We start from the raw sequence: 17,512 nt of genomic DNA, 5'->3' as shown, positions 1-17,512 counted from the left end.
AGCAAAAAAAGTAGACCAAAACACAGAGATCTAAAGGGACAAAGCAATGGCCGATAATTTGATGTAAATCCCCAATGATATTACATATATTTACCCCTACTGTAGTTTACAATTAATAATTGAAACGTTTGGATACTCAACCAATCAAAAATCATTAAAAGTCCTTAAAGTTGTTCAGCCAACAAATAGTAAAAATGTTATTATAAAACTTTGGGGACTAGTGTTATATCCTATTATCCCCCCCGCTCTCTTTCTGGCGTGATATATATTTTGAGTTATGGATGTATTCGGTTCTTGTCAATTTTTATCACGCATTGAATGTTGAATTGAATATGAGATAGCAATATTTTACAATATGTTTCATATACATTATTTATGGTCCGATAGTATCTATCTATCCACCATTTTATGTCTATATATACAACTAGCGGCTACGCCCTAGAGGCCTCTAGGGGCACTTGAGGAGGGGAGAGTCGAATTGATATCCTAATTTATTATTCTAGATTTTTAAAGAAAAAGTAGAAAAATTTTTTTGGGGGGGAAGGGAATTTATTTTTTTTTGGAGGGGGGGGGGCACATTTTTCATTTTGTTTTTTGGGGGGATGATTTTCTTCTAGGGGCAATTTCTCTTGGGATGCTGGTGGTACCCTCCCCCAAAATAGTTATAACCCTTACCAGGAGAAGCTACCCTGTTAAGGAGAACCCGATCGGTTCAGCGGTTAGCGAGATCCTTTGGTACAAACATCCTGTTACTTTAGTAGTTACTTTGGGCAGAAGTACATTTTTAGGTCTGGCTCATTCCATATTTTGTTAGAGTAGAGGACTGGATTTCGTAGAGCCATTTTCGTCGGTGGTTCTTTAGCGCACCTGCATATCACTTTGCTGTATGGCTTCGAAACCGATTAATATTCGCTGTATTAGAACCGGTTTTCAGCCATTTGAAAAATTCATGTATAGCATCGTATTATAAACAGTTGACCTTGAATATTAAAAAGAAATCATAAAATTAATACCAATTTTGATAGCCATAGACTTCGGCCCCTCTGGCCTAACAAAACTGGTTTTAATCTTATAATATTTCATATCAATATCCGCGGAAATCTGTCGATTAAGATAAATAACCATTGTGGCTGTGGTTGTTATTTAAAAAAAAACTTTAATTGGTGAATGCTGTTATATAACATTACATATATACGGGATAAGTAAAATCTGCAATTTAAAGAATTAAATAACTTAAATTATGATCAGAATTAACCCCATCTTATTAGTTATGGAAGGGATTTGAAAAAAATATTTCAACCTTCAACCTCTCAAGGTAATTGCCCCTAAAAATAATATCCCACCCCCCAAAATAACATTTGTACAGTGTGTTTTTTCATGAGAACTTTTTTGAAAGCAATTTTGCCCCACTTATAGATATAAGAATTTAATGATTAATGGCTTATTTTCTTAGATTTTTAAGGCAATTAATAAACCATTAAAAAGATATTTCAGTTTTTATTTAAAAAGTACAGTAAAATCTAAAATTCAAAAATTATGTGTCAACATCTAAAAATGGTTTTAGCGCATTTTTAGATGTCACCTAAGTTTTGAATTTTAGATTTTACTGTACTTTTCTACTGTTTTGGACAATTTTTCTTTTTGTTGTTACACACAATAATTTGATATTTAGAACAATTTTGTTTTAAAATAGATTTACAATAATGAAATTAGAAAATAAAGGTTTGGTAAAAAACGTCATAAATATTAAATAAATTAGCCTTCTTATTTAAACAATAATTATTTAAGGGTTATATCCTTAGCCAACAAGAGCTATCCAAAATGAAAAACTTTTTTCTTAATTTACAGACCAAAAATAGCTGCTACACCTTTATGAGGCCTTTTAAGACTCATTAGGGGGGAGGGAAAGTCAGTTCTACTCTTAAACTATTTCCATTTTTAATTTAAACTGTTGAATGTTGGTTTTTTTTTCTAGGTGGGATTTTTCTTAATTGGGAGAGTGGTGGCACTCTCCACAAACATTCCCAGACCTTTGAGAAGCTACACTGTAAAGGAGAACTATATCGGTTCAGCGGTTAGTGATATCCTTCAGAGCAGACACAAAAATCCATGCACTTTAAATATAAGCAGAATAATTTAGAATTTAAAACTTGTATTATCCCCTAAGATTTCTAAGTTACAGTGACATTTTTCATGACTAAGACAGGGTTTCTAGCAGTAAATCCTAATTATGTCAATGCCACTTTGTTAATTATATATACATGACATGAATATGAAACTGTAGGTCAACAGGAAACTTCCAGGTTTAACAGGAAGGGTGGGGACATTGGACTGTTCTTACACTAGTCCCCAAAGTTTTATTATAACGTTTTCCTATTTGTTGGCTTAACAACTTTGGGGACTATTATTGAATTTGGTTGGTTGGTTCATTAATCTAAGTGTCCCAAATTTTCAACCACTTATTATAATTAACAGAAAGGATATTTTTGGAGATACACATCAATGTATCGTTTGATGTCTTATCCTTTTAGAATAATGAATCTTTAATTGTGTAAAAGGTTTTGAATATGCTTATTGGCACCGCATTACACATTCCATTTACATATTTACTTCTTGGAAAAAATGCATCTCAAATTCAATTTAGGTGAGGTTTAATCTCCAGGGATAAGACAATGGCTTATAAATTCATGTACATCCTGATAGATTTTACACAAAATTACCCCTTCTGTAGATCACAATTAGTGGTTAAAACGTTTAGACACACAACTCATTAAACTAAAAAACAAAATTCAGCAAAAGTCCCCAAATTGTTGGGCCAACAAATAAGAAAACACTATTATATTTGAGGACTAGTGTAATAAACATTGAGATGTCCCCTCCCTCCCTGTTTAATCTTACTATTACGGGGACATTTTAACATATTTAACAAGAAACAAGGATGAGAAAATCCTTAAAAAGGAAGCAATAAAAAGTAATCTATTTAAAATGATATAAACGTGGAGATAATTACTAGATGCTAATTAATTGTCCGAATTTAAGACAACTATCTTTAATTGTAGCCAAGGAAATTGCCAACAATACTTTTATAGACAAAAGAGTTAAAGAGTAGATGCTCAATGATTTTCATAATCTGCTCAGAAACTTTTGCAACTATCTGTGATAACATATGAGAAATATACACTATTCCAATAAAAGGATTCTTTACAAAAAAAATAACAGAAATCTGCTGTTCAAACGTTGTAATAATTCTAAGTTAATTATCATTGATGTAAAAAGTGTTTCTTCATTATACCTTTTTGTTACAGTCATCATTTTACAAAGTTTAACAATAAGAAACTATCAAAAATTCTCAAAATTACGATCAGTTACAAGCACATCTAATATACAGAAAAGCTTTATTTTCAAAATATAAAAATAAATGTAAAATTAGTCAAATTTATTTATGTGTAAAAATAAACATTTAAAAAGTCAATAATTGGTTTTACATTAATGCACAATAGGGCATATAAACAAATGTAATTTGATTTTGTACACAGAGTTGAAAAAAGCATGTGGCCAGTTCTATTCTAGCCGTTATTAATCAGCTTCGAAGCCAGCTGGATCTTTAAATCATTTTGATGGTGCGCCATATCGGGGCGATCCAACCTCCCACCAATGAGAGCACAGCATTGTGTGAAATGCCGCGCTGTGATTGGCTGAAATTTGGCGCACCCCGATATAGCGCACCATCAAAATGATTTAAAGATCCAGCTCTGGAATATATGTTACACTTTTATATATTAATGAAATACCGATTAAATTTTGAAATGTTTCTCAAGTCTCTGCCAGCATTTGTAATAATCTTTGTCAACTTTTTCACAAGTTTCTTCTCCCCACTTGGTGAGGGCCAGCTGGAAGCTTGTCTCGAACATGAATGCCTGCGTCCCTTCGGCAACCTAAATCAACAAGAATGGTAACATACCAGGGTAAGAGGGGACATTGGGCTGTTTTTAATAATTTAGTCCCCAAAGTTTGAAAATTTTCTTATTCGTTGACTGAATATTTTTGGGGACTTTTATTAAAATTGGAAAGGTTGGTTCATTTAGTTGAATGTTCAAACGTTAACTTATTTTAATCTACAGAAGGGGTAATTCTATTTATGATCATGTGGAATGTACTTCAAATTATTGGCCATTGTCTAATCCCTAAACAAAGAAAAAGTGGTTATAAGCCTTCCCAATTTATGAGAAGCAACCCTGTAATGGAGAACCATATCGGTTCAGCAGTTAGCGAGATCCTTCGGTTCAGACAAACAGTATTACCTTGATGGGTCCAAGTTCTTTTTGAGTCCATTGTTCAAAACATTCTGCATCTGGTCCATGAGGGGTCATCATTGAGTGGAGAGTAGCTCCACCTAGGTAAGACAATTCAAACTAAATTTTCTTAAAGTAAACTATTTTCAAAAGCAAAGCTTTTCAATAATAAGGGTCGTTCCGTCCGTGCGTAACAGTTAGCTCATTTCGTTAATTTAGACATGATAGAATTATCCTCCCGATTCCAAACTTTGCCGGATGATTCCTATAACAGTTAGGTACAAGTAAGAAAGCTTAGCAACTCTAAAAGTCCATTTGAGACAAGTTGATTTTTAATCTTTTTGACAACATTTTTTATCATATAATTATACTTATCATCTGATTTTGAAAAAAAAATAATTCCTATTACACAAGAGATGGATAATAGACGTACTTTTATGACGTCACACATGAAATTTCCAACTCTTTAACTACTAACCTGGGTTAAATCCGCTTTCCTTGGCTTCATATCTTAAATTAATAAAAATTATCATAGACAGCTTTCCGGGGGTTGAACCATCTCATTTCAGAAATATTAGCCAAATAACAAAAATTCCACCACAAAAAATTTGTAGCTATTTTATCCTTAAATAAAAGTAAGAGGATATATGTCTGTGTGTCTAACCGTTAAACCGACATGGTTCTTTACAATAAAAAAATATTTTAAAGAAAGAGAGGCAAAATTATACATAAAGTTTTAAATAAAAATAATAAAATTTCAAAAAAGACGGAAGTAAGAGAGAGGAACTTTTAAAAAGTAAGTAAACAAAACATTAAATAAACCTAGCCAATAGCGAGATAATTATATTGAGCCCAACTTTAGAAGGGTTTAGACTAGTTTATGGCAGGGATCTAATGTGATAAGACAATGGCCGATAACTCCCCGATGATGACACACAATATTAACCCTTCCATAGATTAAAATTATTAGTAGAACACTCTACTTAATAAACTAACAAATCAATATTCAGTAAAAGTCTCCAAAGTTGTTGAGTTAACGAATAAGAAAACTTACTATAAAACTTTGGGGACTTTGGGAAATTTAAAATCCATTGTCCCCTCTCTCTCTCTTAGTTTATGGAGGGAAAACAGGAGTTCCCTAGAACTATGGGCTCGAATTCTGTTGTTGATAAAAAGCAGGAAGGAAGGGGACAATTAGCTGTTTTTACCAAAGTCCCAAAGTTTTACTACAACGTTTTCTTTTTCGTTGGCTTATCAACATTGGGGACTTGAATTTAGTTGGTTGGTTCATTTATTTGAGTTTTCAAACATTTCAACTACAAATTGTAATCTATAGAAAGAGTAATTTTGTGTAGCATTAATTGATTTCTATATCAATTGGTCGGCCATTGTCTTATCCCTTTAGATCCCTGTATAAAAAGTAAGTCATGTTTATTTGATCAAAAATGAATGAAAAATATGAAAAAATGTGTAATAAAACCTTTTTTATTATTCTATTTACAATTAACAAAAAGGATAAATAAAAACCATATTGATATTTATTGTTATAAATAGTTTCCTTTAGGGTTTTGCAGCCGATCCAGATGACAAACCGCACAGGGAGGGAGGGGACATTGGGCTGTTTATGACACTAGTCCCTAAAGTCTTTTTTTTTCTTGTTTGTTAGCTTAACAACCTTGGAGGAACACAGTAATAGTGTCTGACTGATTATGACGTAACAAAAAAAATTAGCCAATGAGAGGCCACTATAAATTTTACCATTGGTCAATAGCGGCCTCTCATTGGCTATTTTTTTTTGTTACGTCATAATCAGTCAGACACTATTACTGTGTTCACCTTGGAGACATTGGTTGGTTCATAAAGTTGAGTGTCCAAACGTTTCAACCACTCACTGCAATCCACAAAAATATTAATTTAGTGTATCATCAATTTATCGGCCATTGTCGTTTTCTTATTCGCTGGCTTAACAATTTTGGGGACTTTAATTGTGATTTTTAATTGTATGGTTCATTAGGATGAGTGTTCAAACGTTCCAACCACTAATTTTAATCTACAGAAGGGGTAATTTTGTTTACCTGCCAAGAATGAGTCCCATGAATTCAGACATACAGTTTCTGTGGTAGTAAGGTGGACGGAATGTGTTATCAGCTGAATAAATTAGAAAATTAGACGTGATGAAAAATACTCTTTAGTTTAGACTAGCAGCTACAACCCTAGTGTCCAAAGGGGTCACTTGATGGGGAAACACGACCCTCCCCCCTCTCCAACTATAAATATGAGTTTTGAAAATAAAAAGTAAAAAAATAATTTTGGAAGACGAAAAAAGTCACTCAAAAAAATCTGACGTCATAAAAATGAGAGGTGAGGAGGAGTGGGAAAGAAAACCCCTAAAAAAGAGATGGATAATCCCTCATTTTATGACGCCACATTGAGTGACTTTCTTCGTCTTCTAATTCTAAGGGGGTGGTTAAATTTTATCTAGGAACGATTTCCCCCCGAAAAGCTTCACTGTAAAGGAGAACCACAATAGTTCAGCGGTTGGCAAGATCCTTCAGTAGATAGACAAAGATCCTGTTACTTTTATACATAGTTTAGATATATCGTGTATCTGTAAATAGTGCATTTTTCACCTTAGCACAGAGATGTTTAACACATTTTTTTTATTTATTATAACCTAACCTAACCTGAAGTAAAACACTAAAAAAAACTACTTCTCTATAAATATAAGTAAAACTTTTTAAAGTACCTATAAAAAATAATGTGATGCTGGCCTGTCATTAGTAATTTAGTATGTGTATTGGCCTATCATTGGTCATTTGTATGACGTCATTTATAGGCACTTCAAGAGGAACTTACCAACTGACCATCTTGGCGGGAAAATGACAAAATCCGCAACAGCTGTTCCAGGCTTGGCTGAGGGACAAGTCAACACGGTGAAAATACTCGGATCCATATGATCAAAACTAGAAAAAAAAATTGTAAACAAAAATCGGTAAATTATTACTATAATGTTGCATCTAATTATCATCTACTCTGATAAAGTGATACTCGCAGCTGGCTAAATTTCTTACACGATGAACAAACTGAACAATAAATAAGGTATGTATTAGCTAACTACATTGACGACAAATTTTCCCCTGTCAATATATCCCGTCTACATTGTTACTCATATTAACTCATACACAATTAAATAATAACAGTTTATTAATAAATTTGCTTTAAATGACATAACAAAACAAGGATGACAACTTCCATAAAACGCAGCTCTGAAACCGTAAGGAATGCACAAACGAACAATAACTCTTGCAGAGTGTCAAAACTTAACATGCCGAACATAACTGCGTAAATCTAAACAAAATTGAACATGAATTTGTTGCAAAATGTTCAAACGATTCAACCATTAATTGTAATCTACAAACAAGAATCATCTAGAGGATGTACGCCAATTTATCGGCCATTGTCTCAACCATAAAGATCCCTGCAATGTTCCTGAGATCTTACCTGACAGAGTTGACCGTACAGAAGTTGGCGAGGTCATATTTGTATGGAGCATAGTTGCCATGCCAAGCTACTACATCAAACGGTGAATGATCCTATATAAAAGAGGTTATTTTGGAGCAATGAGCCAAATTCTTTACTTCATTCTATTCATGGAGTCAGGGGACATTATCCCCCCCCCTTGACCGTTAATGGTTAATTATAATATGTGTCATGTTCTTTTTGAAATTGACGAAATCACATTTGTAGGGACCATAGTTGTCATGCTAAGCTACTACATCAAATGGAGAAGAATGAATGATCCTTTTAAAGTGCTGGAAAGTGTCCATGCCATTTAATATTTTTCAGTTTCATTTTATAAATACAAGTCTAAAAATACAACTGTTTAACATAATTTGTGAACTGGAGGGTGTTCAACGCCTCTTCCCCACCTCCGACCGATAAGGGGTTAAATGTGTATCATGTTCTCTTGATATGATTACGTTGATTTGACTTTTAACTAACGGCATATTTTTCATTAAACCCCCCAACCTATATAAAAAAGGACAATGAGGAGTTGATAAGGACTAAACAGCAGGGATCTATAGGGATAAGACAATGGCCGATAAATAGATATTTCCAGTGATGGTATACAAAACTATATCTTCTGTTGATTATGTTTAGTGGTAAAAATGTTTGGACACCTAACTCAAAGATCCATCCTATCAAAAACGAATAAGAGAATGTTATTATAAGACTTTGTGGACTAGTGTAATGGTCAGCCCAATGTCCTCCCCTCCGTGCTAAATTGTGGTTAAGGAAAATATGAAAAACCAAACAAACCTCCAATCAATTTGGATAATTTGAAAGAGAATTTTTCATGGAATTTTCCTACTTACAAGAATAAATGATACAAAGGATGCTAACAATCATAAGTGGCGGCGAATATAAATATAAATTTATGTATTAACTGGACACAAATCAGGGAGGGATGGGACATTAGGCTGTTTATTATACTAGTCCTTATAGTCTTATGATAACGTTTTCTTATTTGTTGACCTTGTTGAAAGGGGTAATTTTGTGTATCATCATTGGGAGTATACAAAGAGAAATATGAAGCAAATTGAAATTGCAACCAATGATACAGAAATTTCAGTCAGCTATCTTAAATATCAGCCAAATAAATGATAATTTTTTCGTTGCAAACAAAGGGACAAAGTCAATTTTGATGGAGGCTTGTTTATTACAAAAATAGATCTATCTAGAATATTAGATTTAGATAAATTTACATATTATTCCATTTTTGGTGACTTTTAAGTTTTTGTGTATTTTTCTCTGAAATATTCCCAAGAAAAACAAGAATAGAATTGTCCATTTTAATACAACAAATCTCATAAAAAAGTTATTTTAAGGATTAACAGCCCTTATTTCTTAGTGCATCAAAATTAGCATATGTTCTTGTACTCTATACAATATTACACTAGAATCCAGGGTGGGCATACAAAAAAACCCACCCAAAAAAACCCACCCAGGGTTTTAAAAAAAAAAACAATAAAACCCCCCAAAAAACCCTTAAAAAAAGGGTTTTTGGGTTGGGTTGGGCTGGGCTTTTTAAAAAAAAACCTGGGTTTTTCCCCACCCTGCTAGAATCAGAGGAAAATTTCAATTCAAGAATAAGACAACGGAGATTTTAATGGCCAAAGTTTCTAAAAAGCTTCTAAGAAAATTAACTTTTTTGTTGTTTTCATTATATACATTACTAGCGGCTACGCCCTTAGAGGCCTCTATTGGCACTTTAAATGTTCTTTTAAAAATGATATGTAACTTTTCTATGTTGCGTTCAAGTCTCTACATAAAATACAAATTTCGATTTTTTTGTGATTTCTCATGGGAGGGTGGTGGTACCTTCCCCCAAAATGGTTATAAACCTTCCCGGGACCTATGAGAAGCTACCCTGTTAAGGGTAACCCGATCGGTTCAGCAGTTAGTGTGATCCTTTGGTTCAAACAGACAGACAAACAGATATCCTGTTGCTTTATTATAAGGATATACACTAAAGTTACCAGGTCTTCTTTCCATGATCCAAGTTACCTGTTGAGCAGAGAAAAGGTGGCCTTGATATTTAGAAATTATCTCAAATCTAGCTCTTCTATCTTCAAACCAAGATACAGGTGTCAAGAAGTCTCTAAAAATAAATAGCCATTAGGTGGGGAGAGGACATTGATCTGTTTATTACACTAGTCCCCAAAGTTATATAGTAACGTCTTAATATCATTGGCTTTACAACTTTGGGGACTATAGAGAATTTTCATTGGATGGTCTATTAATTTAAGTGTCCAAATGTTTCAACCAGTTATTGTAATATACAGAAGGGGTAATTTTGTGTATAATCATTGGGGATGTACATCAATTTGTTAGCCATTATTTTAACCCTTTAGATCCCTTAATATCCATGCATATTCTTGAGGTTGGACGTTTGTCTGTCTGCTTGACAGCTTAACTTGGAAGCAAAAATGTTCTCTACTTAATTATTTATAAAATATATTAATATTTATTTGACCCATGCAATGGTTAATAAGAAATAGGATATTAATCTATCAGCTGCCTACGATCTTATAAACAGTAATTGGTTTATGTAAAAAGACGATGGTTTCCTGAAAAAAGGCATACATATTAATTACCTTCCTTAGATTTGACCTCAGATGAGCAGTTAATATGATAAGTTGTCTATAGAAGCGTCTTGACATGCTTTACAAATAACTCGACACGACTTATGGTTTATATCTGATATTTTAACTATTTTGTACGAGTAAAAAAAACTGTCTTCATCTTTATTATATGATCTCAGTAAATTCTTAATGATAACAATGTCTTAGATGACTATAAATATATATATATAAGAAAGGTGGTTAAAACAGAACATCATAGTAGACCTTACCTTGGATTAGCCAGGCCATTAGCGCCGATAGGACCAAGATCCGGAAGAACAAAGTGATTGTTGAAAACCTCCAGCACATAGCCTCGAGTGGGTCCAGTCACATTCACACTAAATCTTATTCCCTACAACAAAATGGCCTGCATGAAAACAATGTGTGAATATACATTACTGCATATTAGGAAACTGCCGTTTGGGAAGTAAATCTTCATATCAAATAACTATATCATTATAAATGTATGTAATACTCATTTAATTAATTTATTATTGTTGTTCTTTTTATATATGTATGTATACTTAAGAATAATAAATCTAAAACTAAATCTAAAATTAAAGTATCTGGTAAATTTTATCATACTGACCTACTTAGGGAGGGACGGGAACATTGGGCTGTTTAGTACACTAGTCCCAAAAGCTTTATATTAAAGTTTCCTTATTCGTTGGCTTTACAACTTTGGGGACTTTAGTGAAAATGGATAGGTTAATTCATTAGGTAGGGATAAGGGGATAGAGTAAAGGGGGCGAGCAGGGAGAATGTCTTTGTAAGGACTTCTAGATAAATATTGTGCAATCAAGGGCACTACTGAAGGCGCTTGGGAGGCCATTTATCCAGTGACCCTCTACTGACGGTTGTAAAGAAGCTGTATTTAGAGAAGGAGACCGAGGACATTAGGGTTTTATCAAACTAGTCCTTAAAGTTTTCTGGTTAGCTTGGTTACCAACTTTGGGGACTTCAATTGAATTTTAATAAGCTTAATAAGTTGGTTGTTCAAACGAACTCAATCACTTATTTTAATATTCAGAATATTTTTGTTATTATTGGGGATGTACATCAATTAATCGGCCTTTGTCTTATCCCTTTAGATCACTGAGCTGCATTACTCCCACATTTCAGCAAAATTTCTCCAAACATTGAGATTTAAAGACAATACCTGCTGGATGACACAAATTTGATTAGGTTTGACAAGAAGTCGGCCCATTTCCGTTGTGATGTCAAGATTTCCTTGCTGGGGTACTAACAGTAGGTCACCATCACTAAATTAAATTTTTGAAAAATAAAGCCAATTTTGTGCTTTTCCTAAAAGTTAAACGAAATTCAAACACGATTATTTTTCTTGGAAAAAAATTAAATATGTTTAAGTTTGCTTATTTATTGGTGTATAAGTTCAGGTTAGGTTAGGTTATAATGGGGAAAATCTAATCAAATACTTTGTCTAAGACTCAATTAGACAATACAAGTTGTATTCTTAATCTATGACTAAAATTACGCAGGGATGGAGGGGACATTGGGCTGTTTATAACACTAGTCCTCAAAGATTTATTAATAATATTTTCTAATTCATTGGATAATAACTTTGGGTACTCTAATTGAATTTTGATTGACTGGTTGATTAAGTTGAGTGTCAAAACGTTTAAACAATCAATTGTAATCTACAGTAAAGGTAATATTGTATATCATCATCGGGGACGTACATTCATTTATCAGCCATTGTCTTATCCCTTTAGATACCTGGCAATCACGACAATATCCATCTTATTAAAAATTGTATTAAAAATTCCTTGATTATTTAATCTAATAGTAATATTCATAATTTGAGAAAAAATATTAATAATTCCAATATTAATAAGATTTCGTAACAAAAATGTTATGAATTCTTATTAAGGATCTAATTATGAACAAGGAAGACAACGTCCACAAGTAGCGAAGCTTAATAATTATTAATGGATATCAGGAAAAAATAACGAAAATCACGAAACCTTTAAAATAGGAGTCGAGTAAATTAAGAAAACTTGAAACTCTAGGAATCGATCTAGCACCCCAACCAATAAGCAAATCGTTAAGAAACTTCATGGAATTATGTACAATGTAAACATATTTAATCCCTGAAAATTTTAGCCGTCAATCTTGAATAGGAATCTAGAAAATCATAAAAACCTAAAAATCTAGGTATCTATCTAGCACCCAAATTATTGGGTATATCCTGATGAAACTTGGTTGAAATATGACGAATGTGAAATTGTTTAATCCCTAAAACTTTCAGCTGTTTATCTTGAATACAAGCCAAAAAAATCACGTTTCTTTCATAACGTTATGGACTGACCGACAGACAAAGGGAATTATAGAGTAGCTTCGCTAAAAAAAAGAAAATTTTTGTCAATCTAAAATAAAATTAGAAATATTTTTCATTTACTAAGTATTTATATTTGCGATTACTTTTATTTAATGAAATCTTCCAATTTTTAGCATTTACAAAACGGCCTGCTTCATTGCATCAAGATCCATGACAGATCTATATAGGAAATAAACGTCTATAAATGAGCTCGAGTCTTCCAATGGTAAAGAGTTTACAAACTCATAGTGCTCCAATAATCCTCATTAAACTCTCATTGACCAAAGCGATAAGACCTTTATTCTATTTGTTTATGGAATAAATAAAGTTTTTCACTTCATGTAGATATTTGAATTACATTGAAGTATTTAATCCTTTTAGATAAAAAATATACGTTCATAATAGAGAAAATCTAAGAAGACTGTATTTTAAAAGAATCCTATTGTGGCGACACTTCCTTTGTGTTAAAATATCAAAACTAAAATTTTAATCATATTAACCCTTTGGTGGTGGTAATGTGAAAAAATATAATTAAAAAAATATTTTTAAAATCATTTAAATTAATAAATATTTACTTCCTTCTTTTAGATAGTAATAGCGGGGGAGGAAAATTGATTTATTGAGAAATAGATAAATAGATATGTACTTATAGAAAACTAGCCAATAGCGATATAGTTAAATTGAGCTAACTCTAGTAATAAATAGCCAAAACATTTTTCAATATTGCTTAATATCCACTGGGTTAGAACCGGTTCTCAGCCATACTGTCGTAATGACTGAATTGTAGAGTTGACTCAATCTGTTTGACAATGACCTTTGATTTATATGTATGAAGCTATGAAAAATAAAGTAAGCAATAAGTTTGATAAAAAGAAGTTGAGTCTTCAGTTGCGTTTTGCAAGTCTTACGTAGTGAAAACTATAAGACTTATTAGCCAGGTTGTCACCAAGAGTGGGGCCTGGACATTATAACGAGCTCCGAGTTTAGAGCTCGTTATATATCTATTTATTGATCATAGCTTTACCCAGTTTTTAACTATCTTAATATACCTAACCTAATCTGATTTAAACATAGATATAATTGGAATACAGTAAGTGAATATTCAAAGTGTTGATTATTAATATATATGAAGTATTGCTACTCTATAACTAACTATTTACCGTCTGTTTTCCGTGGTATAATTACCACAATACTTAAATATGATGTATAGCGTTGTATCACAGCCAATTTTCCACGATTATTAGAATAAAATCAAAAAATTAATACCAGTTTTAATCTTATAATTTTTCATTTTGATATCCGCTTAAAACTGTTTATAATACGATGCGATAAATTATTAATCAAACCGTATTGTCCTTTTCAACATCAAATGCTATTTTTTCTTATTTTTTTTAGTGTATCATGAATATAAATACAAAAATATTTTGGCATCCCAAGAATTTAATTATACACATTCTTGGTCATAGTACACTCATAACCAGAATATTATCTAATGTCAATTTTTATATATTTTTCTAGTATGGCTTCAAAACCTAAAAAATCATGTATAGCATTGTATTTCAGACAATTTTTCACGAATATTGTAATAAAAATAATAATATTAATACCAGTTTCGATAGTTCGGGACTTATAACCAAATACATGGCTAAATATGTCTTACTATTCTATGGAATTAATGATACTTGTTACACAAGTAATTATAAAAGTAATTTCAGATATCATGATAATATTTCTTCATGCAGGGGGAGGGGACATTGGGATTTTTATGACACTAGTATCCAAAGTATTATTAAAGTTTTCTTATACGTTGGCTCAACAAATTTAGGGACTTTTATTGCATTTTGTATGGTTTCAACCAATAATTGTAATCTACAGAAGAGAAAATTTTGTGTATCATCATTGGGGATGTACATAAATTTATAGGCCATTGTCTTATTCCTTTACATCCCTGATATATTCTGAATATCATAAGTAAGAAGTATTTCTACTAATTATCCCATGTTATTTTTATAATGAATATTTGTCATTTTTTGTACATACTGTAAACTTTTCCCTTTCGGTTTATACGTAAACAAGGAGGACAACATCCATAAAGGCCAAGCTCAACAAATAATACACAAACGATGCTTTTTATAGTGCCTATTAATAATGATGTCATATTGGCCTACCATTAGTCAATTAAATTGTATACTGGCCTAACATTGGTCATTTGTATTGTATGACGTTATTTTATTAAACTATTCCCCAAAGTTTTAATATAGCGGTTTCTTATTCATTGGCGAAACTTTTATTGAATTTGGATTGATTAATTTATTAAGTTGAGTGTCCTAACCTTTCAGACACTAATTCCAATCTACAGAAGGAAATATTGTTTGTGTCATCATTGTGTATGTACATCAATTTATCGTCTATTATCTTATCTCTTAAGGTACCAGCAGTTCATGTCCCTATTGCAAAAAAAGTTAATAAATGCTTTGATGAGTTCAAAGTAACTAAAACTTTAAAAATTTAATTTAGGACAAAATTATTCATTTTATTTTCATGTTGACTATATAAAAAAACGTAGAACAAATATTGTTGTATCCAGGGATCTAAATGGATAAGACAATTGCCGATAAATTTATGTATAATACATCCCCAATAATGATATACAAAATTACTCCTTCTGTAAATTGCAATTAGTGCACCAACCGATCAAAATTAAATAAAAGTACCCAATGTTGTTAATCCTACAAATTAGATAATGTTATTATAATACTGTAGAGACTAGTGTAACAGACAGCCCAATATCCCCTCCCTTCCTCCCTGACGTATTCCTTTTTTTTTATAATTATATAAAATTACTCCTTGTATTTCCGATACTGAAGTATATGATTTTTTTATAAGGGCTCGGCAGCCGCGCGTAAGCAGAGTGTCAGCCAAGCGTAAGACTCAGTGAAATCGCCTTATTATAACTTTAAAATTCAGCGGATTGTCTAAGCATTTTTTAAATAGAAAAAAATTTTTCGAAATTAATTCTTTTTTTGCACATAAGTGGTTTTAATTTTAAGGCTTATGCTTTTTGCCGAGCCCTTGTTTTAATTATGAGATATATGAAAGCATCTGTTAGGTATCTAATATCGATAGTGTTATATAAAATTATGTAGAATAGAATATACGTGGATATTATGTCAGGGAAAAAATTGACGTCAATTTAGGTTGTTTTTTTCCCTGTCAATTATTGGTCGGGTTGGGATGGGGAAGATCGTCATTTTAGCCCGCTTAACGGTTTACTTTATTAGATAACATGAAAACCTGGTGTAAGATCCAAGTAATAATAAATTCATTATTATATATTGTATGTACAACACTGTACAATTATCTGTTAATCATGGTTATACGAGAGCTTTACCTTTATTAATTTCTTATAAACATTTTTATATAAAAGTAACAGTACCGCTGTCTGTCTATCTTTTTTCTGTGCCGAAGGATCTCGCTAACCACTTATCCAATATGGTTTTCCTTTACAATTTAGTTTCTCTTAGGTCCTGGAAAGGTTCATAACTATTTTTATAGGTTGGGGGGATTTTTTACCTACCTTTTTAAAACATCTCTTTTTTAGGTGTATTCTTTCCCACTTCCCCTCTAATCTCCCTCAATTTTATGACGTTATTAGGCTGATTTTTAGTCACTATGGGCTTTGTCGAACTTTGTATGAAAGTCCTTGTGTATTAACAGTATACAAGTATATTATTGTTGATTGTGATTAGCCGGGGCACAGTGCTTTTTCTTTCCACCTTTCCTTATTTTTACTGGTACAGATACATTTTACTTACAACATTTCTTTTAGTTGACAATATGTAGGTATAGTTTAACTTTTTGTTATCAAGTTTCCTTATTTTTACTGGTGCTGATACATTTTACTAAGAACGTTTTTTTAGATAAAAATGTATATAGTTTCTTATTTTCTTATAACCTTATCTGACATTGATAAATTTGAATTATAACATTACTAAGGGTAAAAAATATTAGATATAGTTTCAACTTGTCTCACAATACTTTCTTTTTTTAACATTTCTTTTACTCTATCATAAATAACGGCTCAATGTTTTTCACTTGTTTGTTTTGTGTATAGGGCAGATTCGCAGAGTAAGGGCATTGCATGTAAAAAATAACCCACACTTTAATAAAATTTTGAAAATAAAGGGGGTGTGGTTGGGATGATAAAATATTATAATTTTGCTAATTTTCTTTTATGATTTTTAGGTGTATTGGATTGTCGGAGTTTTGTAAACAAGACTTTCTGATATGGTTAATGCAATCATAGAGCCAAACAAAGAAAACAATGTTTTATCAATGCCTTATGTAATGGTATATATTAGCAAGGATCCAAAGGGATAAGACAATATGGCCAATAAATTGATGCACATCCCCAATGATGATACACAAAATTACCCCTTATTCAGATTACACCAACGTGTGAACACTCAGCTCAAACTGCCAATCATTATTCGATAAAGTCCCCAAAGTTGTTAAGGCAACAAATAAGACAACAGTATTATAAAACTATAGGAACCAGTGTAATAAATATACCTATTGTCCCTTCCTCTCTGGTAGAGGTTTTGTTTAATAGATTATTTATAAAAATAAAAAAAAATCTTCAAAATTCAACCCAAGATATGATCTAAATTTTTCTTGAGAATCAAAATACAAACGCA

At 32.0% G+C, this 17,512-nt stretch overlaps 1 protein-coding gene across 1 annotated transcript in view; it reads right to left on the bottom strand.

Annotated features, from left to right (window-relative positions):
- Nucleotides 1-3,421: 3,421 nt before the first annotated feature.
- Nucleotides 3,422-17,512, bottom strand: part of hgo (homogentisate 1,2-dioxygenase) — a 29,669-nt gene continuing 15,578 nt past the window's right edge. Inside the window, exons 9-17 of the mRNA XM_080177905.1 lie at nt 11,637-11,739; nt 10,708-10,829; nt 9,861-9,954; nt 7,794-7,885; nt 7,149-7,255; nt 6,368-6,440; nt 4,771-4,802; nt 4,302-4,393; nt 3,422-3,935 (exon numbers count right to left, since the gene is read on the bottom strand). Coding sequence (XP_080034031.1) covers nt 3,795-3,935; nt 4,302-4,393; nt 4,771-4,802; nt 6,368-6,440; nt 7,149-7,255; nt 7,794-7,885; nt 9,861-9,954; nt 10,708-10,829; nt 11,637-11,739 — 856 coding nt within the window. The 3' untranslated portion in view covers nt 3,422-3,794. The remainder of the gene's footprint in view (nt 3,936-4,301; nt 4,394-4,770; nt 4,803-6,367; nt 6,441-7,148; nt 7,256-7,793; nt 7,886-9,860; nt 9,955-10,707; nt 10,830-11,636; nt 11,740-17,512) is intronic.

The sequence above is a fragment of the Acartia tonsa genome, chromosome 11 (assembly GCF_053477335.1).
Source record: "Acartia tonsa isolate MP-2025a chromosome 11, ASM5347733v1, whole genome shotgun sequence".
In the NCBI taxonomy this organism is placed as follows: Eukaryota; Metazoa; Arthropoda; class Copepoda; order Calanoida; family Acartiidae; genus Acartia; species Acartia tonsa.
The sequence above is the reverse complement of the archived record's forward strand: the minus strand, read 5'-3'. Positions and strand labels throughout refer to the sequence as shown.